This window comes from Solanum verrucosum, unplaced genomic scaffold (genome assembly GCF_900185275.1).
Source record: "Solanum verrucosum unplaced genomic scaffold, falcon-dt-bn FXZP01000117.1, whole genome shotgun sequence".
Taxonomy (NCBI): domain Eukaryota; kingdom Viridiplantae; phylum Streptophyta; class Magnoliopsida; order Solanales; family Solanaceae; genus Solanum; species Solanum verrucosum.
The window spans coordinates 1,980,907-1,991,859 of record NW_026020014.1 but is presented as its reverse complement, the minus strand read 5'-3'; the positions used below and the strand labels follow the sequence as shown (position 1 = coordinate 1,991,859).

General features: G+C 33.7%; 1 protein-coding gene and 1 pseudogene across 2 annotated transcripts; both read right to left on the bottom strand.

The window, feature by feature from the left end:
- Positions 1-455: 455 nt before the first annotated feature.
- LOC125820843 (GDSL esterase/lipase 5-like) lies at positions 456-2,679 on the bottom strand (annotated as a pseudogene).
- Positions 2,680-7,052: 4,373 nt separating this feature from the next.
- Positions 7,053-10,096, bottom strand: LOC125820623 (ethylene-responsive transcription factor RAP2-12-like). Of its 2 annotated transcripts, none has more exons than XM_049500038.1 (3): positions 9,748-10,096; positions 7,705-8,629; positions 7,053-7,621 (listed from the first exon to the last, which is right to left on the bottom strand). In XM_049500038.1, exons 1-2 carry the CDS (start codon positions 10,004-10,006, stop codon positions 7,740-7,742), a joined length of 1,149 nt encoding a protein of 382 aa, XP_049355995.1. In that variant the 5' UTR covers positions 10,007-10,096; the 3' UTR covers positions 7,053-7,621; positions 7,705-7,739. The 2 variants fall into 2 exon arrangements, with proteins under 2 accessions (XP_049355995.1, XP_049355994.1); XM_049500037.1 differs by having other exon boundaries at positions 7,751-8,629.
- Between the last annotated feature and the right edge of the window lie 857 nt (positions 10,097-10,953).

The window sequence follows — 10,953 nt, the reverse complement described above, 5'->3', positions numbered from 1 at the left end:
TTCAAAGGATTGTTCTCTAGGAGCATAATTCGGATAGATTATCACACCTTCTGTCTGAAATAGATAATCCCATGATTTCAATATAATGAATACCGACAATCAAATGCTGGACAAGTTGGATAAGTTTAATCCATATTTGATATTGAAAACCTCCAATACTGTGTAATCAAACCTCCTAAAGTATATAATTTTTATTTTTAAATATAAACAAGTGTCACATTTCTTGTAACAGACTAAAAAAAAAGAAACAATTATCTTTACAAAAGCACAAAATCAACTAAAAATTGTAAATTGTAAATTGACATTTCCAAGATAGTGGACCATATGAAGAAGTATTAATAATGCATGTGTTTGCCAACAGAAGTTGATGAATTTGTACTTTGCTCTTTCTGCGCATTAAATTATTAGAGACATTGAAAGAGTAGAAGACCGTGTGGGGCCCATTCCACATTTCATCAGCCATTTGCTGGTAAATAGTTTTGAGTTAAAAGACATGGGCTTTTACAAACCTTAAATTGCTTAACTGGCCTCTTTCCTCCACAACTATATCTTCCTGTTCCACAACAGGCTCTTTTCCCTTCCTTGAAACCTATGATCAAATAAAAAATGTTCACAATTTATGATTTTAATTTATATATAGGAAGATAATAAAACTTATTAATGTATACCATATCTAGAGGGATGACTCATCCTCTGTCTCAAAGAAGTCATAAAGTGAACCCCTTTTGCATTCCTAAGAGAAGATTGCGAAGCTCAACATTATGCAATTTTGAAGCTTCTTCCAAACACCCATTTTTGGTATGAGGATTAAGCATTCTTAGGCCTGGTAAACATCCCAAATTTCCTTCCTCTGTTCTTGTACATCTCCTGGGTGAATTTTTGAGGTGATTGTTCTATATTATGAAATAACAAAACATAGTGACTAAAAGAACTCAATTTCTATTTGTTAAATGACATTTTAAGTAATGAACAGTTAGTACTTACTTGGACCACAGTGGTCAAGTTGCCAATGACCATTTGTACGTATTGTGGAGGAGAAGTAGTGTTGAATTGGTCAAAAAGGGACTTAAGTAGTCATTCGTCCCAATACTTATAAAATAAACAGCACTTGTCAATATTTTGTCCGATCTACTATACCCAAACTTGTTTCTCACCCAAAATTTCAAGTTATTCAATTGCGTCTTCAAATCAATCACCTGAAGAGTTAAAAACAAAACAACTTCTTTCTGCACATGTATTAATTATAACTTCTACACAAAAAGACAAAATTCTACTTGTAGCATTCAAGGCGGGTAGGGGCCATAATGTTTCGTTTTTGGGCCATGTTGTATGCAGCCTAATGTTGGTAGAAACAGCACCACTAACCACTTTTTGGCCCAATCTTTGAAAAATATTAATCACATTATTTATTTATTTAGAGTTTAAAATTTTATAGGTGAATGAAACTTCAACATATTATCAAATTATATACGTACAATTCCATAATAATGTCCTAGAGTTTTCCCTATGAAGTTTGTAATTTCATAACCCTAGTTATTTTACTATTATTATTTGCATTGTATTAACTTTTTTTTCCGGTCATTCTTGAAATACTATCATTGTTTAGCTCTCTGGATAATTGAGGTACAAAGTTTTAAAAGTGGCGTTGGAAAAGATCTATGGGAAAGTTCTTCGGGATGGATTAGCTTATTTGAAGGATCGATCCTCCCTCAATGCTCCAGTGTGGTTAATACATTTTCTGCAGACTATTACACATAGGGATTTACCCAAAGTGCTCACACAAAAGATTGAGGTTGTAGCGGCCGCAAGTTATCTTGGTTAAAAAAAAAAAAAAATCTATGCAAATGCCTTGTGACCAGCTGCCCTTAATTTTTTAGAGAAATCATGGAACAGGTTTTCAATTCTGACAGTTGTCCGCTAGTTAAAAGTAGTACTAACAGATGGTGAGTGATAATTCAATAACATGAGAAGTTTTAAGAATTAGAATATTTCAACGCAATCAACGATCTTCTCTAAAGTTCTTTTACTTTTCTGGTTACAAATTAAAAGTAGAATATTCTTGTGATGCGTTCTTGCTTGCTAATTAGCTTGTTTTGATAGCTGTCTCTTTTAGACCACGCTAATATTTAGTAAGTACTTCATACATACATAACTATTTAATTATCATCGATCATATAACAAATTAAAATAAATAATGTAAAATTTATATAATTCAATTTTATAATTTTATTAGCCATGCCCATGCTTGGAGTAAAAAGAAGTTAATGCACCCTGGAATGTCTGGACAAGAGAGCCAGCTCCTGCCGATGCAAAGTTTGCTCCATTAATGTAATGTTCCTCTTCATTCCTTGGCTGCATAATGGCCGCTGGTATTGGAACCTAATTTCCATATTCAGCTGTCACAAAATGACCATAGGAGAATTGTCTTAGTGATGTTAGTTAAAATATGTACTAGTAATATAAAGTTGAATGTCTAAATAATTTATGACTATGAAACACCAAAAAAATGATGGTTACCAATCAAATCAGAAATCAAACGATCGACCGTCAGAAAATCTTCCGGTAGGGGAGTTGAAGCCAGAAATTGGCTTGGTCAAGGGTTGATGTATTTATGTAATTGTTGTTTCCCACATCAAAATATGAAGAGAGCAGCTCCATCCATTTTCTGCCTTTTTGCATTCACGGAGGCTGCTGCATGTTGCACCCAATATTAATAGTGCACCATAGTGAATATGGTAAAATAGCCCCTTATTAGGGAAACAGAAGAATGAGTAATTACTAAAACAAGTAGCTAGCGCGCTGCCTATATATACGAGAAGAAACAAGTATGCGTGCATTTTTTTCTGCTCTCCTATGATTACTTACCTACGCATGCTACTATTTGATTGACATTAACCACCAAACTTCCAATTTAGTGTTGTTCACATTTATTTAAGCTTTGTCACAATATATATTCTTATCTATTGTTGATGCAGCAATGCCAGGTCGGTTACAACTTTTGAGTTCTGAGACCATTTTTTTTGTTTTACCATCACGTGTTCGAAATGTTAGTGAAAAACTTACAAGATAACAAAAAATACAAGATTACAATTGAAAATAAAAATGAAGAAATAAATCTCTTCAGGCTGATGAGCGGATATCTCGCTCTTTTTAAGGAGATTCAAGTCCACTGCAACAAATGTTTTTCACTGGTCCAACAGTAGTCCTCTTGACTTGTCCCCTTCAGGATACAACAACCTTCACAAAGTATAACTCAACAACTCTGGACAAGAGTTGAATCGAAAGCTCCACAAAAGAAACACCTCCCTTCAACTAATAAGAACTCTCTTTTTGACAAACCTTATGCGCACTATATTTTCTTGTTGTATTGTGTGTAACAAACCAAATGAAGACCACCACTATTTATACTAGAAGAAGTCTTCCTAGCAATGAATAGAAAGATAATGGTGTAGTAAATAGTGAAGATAATGGTCTTAGGAGTTACATAGGTTACAAGAATAATGGAGGAGTAAAGAATGAAATAAAGTTGAGGGCAACAAATGCACTAACGTGCAGATGCCAACGTTCAGAAAGCAATATGCCTTATGCCTCTGGTCATTAATTGACCATGAGTAATTAGGCACAAATGTCATACATTTCAGCAAAGACTTAGTGTGGCAGTGGCAATGTGAATATGTAACAATTTGTATAATATTAAAATGGTCACACCAACACGAAATTCACTACAGCTCGGTTAAATCTCATGAGCTAGCTGCATAGACCTCATTTAAAGGGAAATCTTTCAAGTCACTAATTAAGGGTAGAAGTATTTCATTCATTCTACAATAATGTAGTGCTCATAAATAACGAAACAATTACATGGTTATAACGTACATATGACTTATGAGTGGGTGGTCCTAGCCAATTCATTGTTTAGGAAATAATTCATTCACGTTGATATTTGTTTAAACACCACTTTGCTTTATCTTTCAACCTTCTCAATAATTTTTAAAAATAAGTAATGACGACCGGAAAAAGATGTTTTGAGAAATTAAAGTGGACTAAGAACGTACAAATTTTAACAACATATATAGATGAAATAGCCGCGTAGATTGACGACTAATTAATTGATGTCGACATACAATATACTCATTCCTTGTAAATAAACTTTACTACTTATTTACACTTTTTGGTTTGGTTTCAAAAAAACACCGACGACGACATGAAACTACCATTTAATTTGACTGTCGAATTCAGACTTATAATTCAAACATCTCTCACATGTTATTAAAAATCTCACGTTTTACTAGCAAATTATACATATCTACTTTTCTAAATCTCGTAATGGACTACTTGGTACGTAACAAATAATTAAGAATATCCAAAACTGCATTTACACAAAATAAAGGTATTAGAGTACAAAGTATCAGTTCCTTAGATGTAAATAGATGCAGTGCACTTATTGGAGAAACTTCCCCTGATATTGTTCATTGGAAGAGATATCTGGAAAATTGAAAAAAAAAAATAAAGTGTTAACATTATGAACAATGCGTAATATCAATTTAAAGTATTAACTATATAATAATCGTCCATACCGTATTAGATTTTCCTGCTTTCAAGTTGTAGGTCATTTGGTCACTGAGTTTAATATAGTTCTGGTCAATATTTATGGCGCATTCCACCGCCAGCTTCACAAAATTGCAACAGGAAATACAATTATAAGTACTAGAAATCACAAGTAATATAAAAATTCAACTTCTATATCTAACTTCTATCAGATCAGCTAAAAGATAATTACATAAAATCGTATTGTCTAAGAAAGAAAGAACTAACTTGACAAATGAAAAAGTACAAACCTTCACCTTAGGCAAGTTGACATTGAAAAGTTTGACTTGAGCTTTAACATCACCCAATATGCTTGCTAATGTAACACTTTTTGTGGAACTATTTTGTTGCAATGAAATATTAGACAAAATTTGTGTAACGTTCACGCAGTAAAATATTGCTCGAGTCTCCAACGTTAAGTTATTACTACGAGGAGGTTGATAAAAGGCAGGAACTTGAATCATTCCAATCACTACTCCTTCATTAAACACGTGAAAACGCGTCGGTTTATATCTTATGCCAACCTTATTAGGATTTTGCGCAAGCAGTGTCAGACCTATCACGGATGAAAATAAGGGGTCAGAGCCTGAATTCGAGACGTTCAAGTTGTAAGATTGTACCTTTAATGTTTGAAGAGTGAAATTAGGATTTTGGGGCTTCAAGATTAAGTAAAGGATGGAAGGAATAATCACAACCAAAAGGGCTATCAAGAATATGAAGGTGAAAAGAAAGAAGAGGCATTTTTTGAAAGAAAATGCTTGATAATAATATGAAATATAATCCATGACATGAAATGAAGCAAATCATATTTGGAATTTTGGTATGGGTTTAATTAGTTTAATAGCTCTTAAATGTGGTTTTGTATTTAATTTGTGTTTATAATATAAGTGAAGCCTTCAATTGTAAGGAGGAATGTGATGTTTTTCTTTCTACCACTGTCTTTCTGATCCTATTCCTTTCTTCAACTTAAAATTAAATAATTGCTTTCTTCTTCTCTTTTTTTTGCTCTGAATTCTTTATTTGGACTTTCTCCTCAAAGTAAAACTTTCTCCGCCACCTTTGTTCTTAAGCTAAGGTAATGAGTTGGGCCAGGTTGAGATACACTTGAATTGGGTTTACCTGGGCTAATGTTAGAATTCATAAAATTACACATTTGTGCTTCGAATGATCGAAGCTCTTTAGAAACTAAAGTCATGTAAGAACATTATAATAGAAGAGAATATTATGATAAGAAAATGTAAATTTATGTTTTGACTAAAATTTATTTGTTATTTGGGACATAAATTAAAGACCACCACAAAATAGGGAAAAAAGCAAATGACTCGTTAGAAATCGGTGCAAATATTTGCGCACATGGAGGCGAGCAGGTATGATAGAATGGGTAAAATGTATGGTTATCGCTCGATCTAACTCATGTTAAATGGATTGGTTATCCAATCATTTAAATAGGTCAAATATGGATTAACTCATATTATCCATCATTAAACATGAATATCCACCAATTATCCTTTTCTTAAAGTATGTAAGATGGTAGGAACCCCTACAAAATACATTTATGGACTGTTTGACTTATTATATTATAAATAACCATTATTTGGTTATAAAAATATCTTTCACCTTATTTAGTAGGAAAAATGGCTCGAGTGACTTCAACGTTTTTTTTTTGTTGTCATTTTCATTATTTTATCTCATGATAATTAATTCCACTACTATTATTATTTCCCATCATAAATAATAACTTATTTTGATACTAATTATTAATTTTGGTATAGTTTATTCAAGAATTATTAACCAAATAAAAGATAAAATAATAAGTAATAATTTTTGTTCCATAACTATTTATATTTGTCCATATAACAAACGAACCTCCGGCTCTCGTGCTTACTCCTAATTATTGTACTACTTTCATATGATCACGGACAGACACATATGTAACTCCAAAACTATCTGCCTGACACAATGACATACCACCACAACTTTTTCTTTCACGTTTATCATTAAACCACCAAGTACAATACTGCAATATTTATATTTTCAATAAAGAAATTGAGTTTTCGATAGAAAATATTCTTTGATGAATTAAGCGTGATATAAATTTGAATTAATTTATTTCCATTCTAGATAGTTAAAATAAATAATTAGGAAATTGCATAATTTTAAGGCTCCCCACATTTCCAATGCTTTCACCTCAACAACCATGTCACCTACCCACCAATAGCTCTCCCCCACACCAGTCATGTCTTTACCTAACCTATACCTTCTTTTCTTACCATGCCGACTAACCTTTTTCTTTCCGGTTTTTCAACTAATTTGAATTCACGCAGGTCGATAGGGGCTCTTTTAACATGATTTCTGAACTCACCTTCACTTCTCAAAAAACTGATAACAAAGACATAACGTTTACACACCGGTAAAGAAATTACACTGCAGCATGTACATTCACACTTTTAACTTACAAATCGAAATCATCTATAAACGTGTTCCAGATCCATTTTTCCACAAAATGCACAATACATTTTTACAAAAATCAATTACTAATATTAACAAGAACAATATCTACACCCCAAAACACTTGGCTAATGAAGATAAGAGTTTATTCAAACAATGAGAGGTGGGGCAAAAACATTAAGGAATATCTCGAAAATTGAGCTCCAACAGACATTGATGAATCCTCTATAGACGGACATAGAAAATGGCAACGCTTATTCACCAATGTACTCATCGTATAAGTTCAGGTCTGCCAAGTTGCATTATTTATTTATTGGTGTCTGCACATGCAAATGAGTGAATTGAAAGAATAGTTCCATGTGAATGAAGCAACTTGTAAACACCAAAAGCAACGTTGTAGCAAGCATCGAGGTCTCATCAATTGTCATAATCCATACAGCCCAATTGTTTTTAAGAAAAACTTGAAATTTAACATCTCTAGTAAGTAGTTAATTAAACCTAATTACCTATGCACTGCTCTATTGAGTGCATAATCCATGGCTTAATCATGTTTCTCTGTGGATCATTCTTCTTCCACCACCAGACACACCTAAAAGAACAAGTTAACGGAGATCAAATTAACATATCAAATATTTGCACTAAGTACATTATACAACAGCAAAATCCACTCACATGAAGCCTTATTTACAAAACTTAGGCATGTTGACTTAAAAGATACCTCCCATTAAAGAAGGAACATCATCAAAGGACCACAGGTCCATAGCATTTTCACCATTTTGAGTTGCACTTGTGTTGAGGAAGTTACCAACTGATGCATCCCAATTTCCCTCCATATATGGGAGATGAAAGAAATTCATCTGGGGTGCAAAAGCAGGAAGCTCTTCAGATAGCATGTTAACGGTGTTTCCATCATCAGCTACGGGATTGTTGGTGCATGATTTCAGCTTTTTCTGGGGATTGGCATCTTCAGCAAATTGAGCTTCATTACTATCAACAGCAGCTGACAGAACAGATGATATCTCCGGAGTCCTGGAGCATGGCTCTCCCCAACCAAAATCAGAGCACTCAAAAGAGTTGCTTCCTACATCAGAGTTGAAGTAGATATCACCACCAACTGAAGGGACGAATGAGCCAAATCCCGTATCTGCAGAAGCACTGCTCCCATTCTCATATCCATACTGCTTTGTCATGGGTTTCTCTTCAAAAAATCCGAAAGAATCATAATGGTCATCCTCCACGCTGTTCATGATTGCTGAGTCGGATTGAAGTGAATCCAGGCTCTCCTCAGGAAGGACCTTTTGAGGATTCACCTTAACAGTGTGTCTTGATGCAGGTGCTGGAGCTTCATCGGGAAAATTTACCTTAGCTTTCTTGCCTCTGATCTTCCTAGCCTCAATATCATAAGCTCTGGCAGCTTCTTCTGCAGTATTGAAGGTTCCCAGCCAGACCCGAACCCCTTTCCTGGGGTCACGTATTTCAGCTGCCCACTTGCCCCAAGGTCTCTGTCTGATCCCCCTATACTGATTCTTCCTCTTTCTCTTAGAAGATTTATCAGCAGCATCCTTGTCTGAATCAACAGTTTTCGAAGATTTGGAACCTTCAGAAAATAAAATGAATTATTAAGTTTTTCATTCATCCATCATAAATTTTCATTGATACATAAATCCACCAAATAGCATGCTATATAAATAACCATAAAACATAAGAAGCTTAATTACAAATCAACCACGCAGAACATGTTCGCTGATAACACTAGTGCTAGATTGCTAAAGGCAACAACTTACACAAAATCAAGCCTTCCAAAATCTCTCTTGGTATGATGATAAAAGAGATTTGAACTTTATAGATTCTGAATTCTAGGAAAAAGGTCTCAAGTGTTGGTAATTGAATTTCTCACATATACAGGGTTTGAGCTATAAATACCAGGTTTCAACCCATATGTTAAAGCCTACCTCCCCAAATTAAAAACTACAGAACTGAGTAGCCTAGATCTAAGCTTATTACCAAAAATCATCATCAAAGTGATGGACTTTATTATGTAAGCATGATGAAACAGTTTCTTAGGGAAGAGAGTTCATCGATAGAACTTGTTCCCAAAGTAACCATTTAACAATCAAATTGGATCTAGACAGGAAATATTGATCCAAACAAACAACACAACAACATTTGTGATCGATTTTACATGACCTTCTTCTATTGTCTTAAAGGCATTTCATAAAGTTAGCAACCAAAATTCATCAAAACTATGTCAAATTTGATACATGAAAGTTCACGAAACTTAAATAATAAAGGTAGATTTAAGGCTTCTCAAAACATGAATGCCTTTTCTGCACTTATCACTATTTCAGCTAATCAAGTAAAAAAAAATGGCATCTTGTCACCTTCCTCCTTTTAGATGCCACACATTTTTCTTCAGGAATCTTCACACAAATTTTCTATTTACTTTTTTAGGCAATATACATAGATTATACATCTGCGGGCTATTTTTATTTTAATCAGCTAGGTGAAAGGATATTTAGTTTAATTTTTCTGTTCTTTTTAGCTAATTAAGTAAAATAAAATAGCATCTTGGATCCCTCATTTCCAAAGTTAACCATTTTGTCCAGTTGAATAAATTCAAAATAATACAACAATAACTTCACTAGCAGACACAAATTCTCAATTCAAGCCAGAAAAAAAAACTAGAAGAGTCCATAGAAATCAAGTAATTAATACCAGTAGAGTGTTTGGAAGTAGAGAAGGCAAATGGCTTGACATCGACTTCAACATCCTCATCATCAGATAACTCTTTGAAGTCCTGAAAATCGGCCTCAAAGTCATCAACAACTTCAGATCGCAAATGCTTAGAGCGATAATTGTTGGGATTTTTTTGCTTCTTACTGAGATCGAAACGACCCCATAGCAACTCGGCGGTGAGCCGGCGAGAAGTCCGGCTAGGGTCTACGTAATCGGAGATTATAGAACCACCACACATGATTTATGTTTGAGTTTCTCTCGCCACAAGAACAAGAAAATGAGGTTTTCTTTGGTTTTGACGGAAAATGTATAATTGTAAGCTAATTGGTTGCGTTCCAAAAGATGCCAACTCTGTTTTATAAAGGGCCGAAAACGTTGCGGAGAGCCGGCACTTGTTTTTACGTTGATGCCCCTCCCAATGGTGCACTACTTACCGAAATTGCCACTTTCTGTCCACAGGGTTAACAATGTCATTACAAATATTTCAAGTGCCTGTATGTTGTTATTTTTATGGTGTGCTTGTATTATAATGGAAACTACTATTTCTGTTTTATTTTAAAGGGAAAAGGGTTAAAAATGTCCTCTATCTATCAGAAATGATTTAAAAATATTCTCCTTCCACCTATTAGTTTAAAAATGCTTTTAACTTTTTTTAGGTTCAAAAATGTCCTTTAATTAACAAAAATATGACATGAAATTTAACTTAATAAATGATCAATTTTCATTGGTCCACCTAATTTTTTTTATTAAATTAAATAAAACTCATCCACGCATTCCAACACCCAAACCCATTTCTAGTAAGTCTAACCTAACTGTTTTCTCTCTTCATTCTTTCTTCTCCTTCCCCTTTCTCCCATCTGCCATTTTAACTTAATTTAATTTTTGTTTCCTTCCTTCAAATCCAATGTTTAAAAATTTATTTGCTTCTCATAATCAAGGCTAATCATGTAATCGCTAGTGAAGATTGATTGCAAATTATTTCATGATGTGGACGCGGATATATAAATTCCCACCTTGCGGCATCAGTAACTAACAATTTAAAATTTCAACAATATAATACGAGACTTGTTAATACAGTTCTAAACTTATTTTGGTCAAGAAATGGATAAGAAATCTACTATGTAATTTTAGTGGATTTGAATCTACATTTAGATGTTATTTTTTGGTTTCAAGCTTTCATTTTAA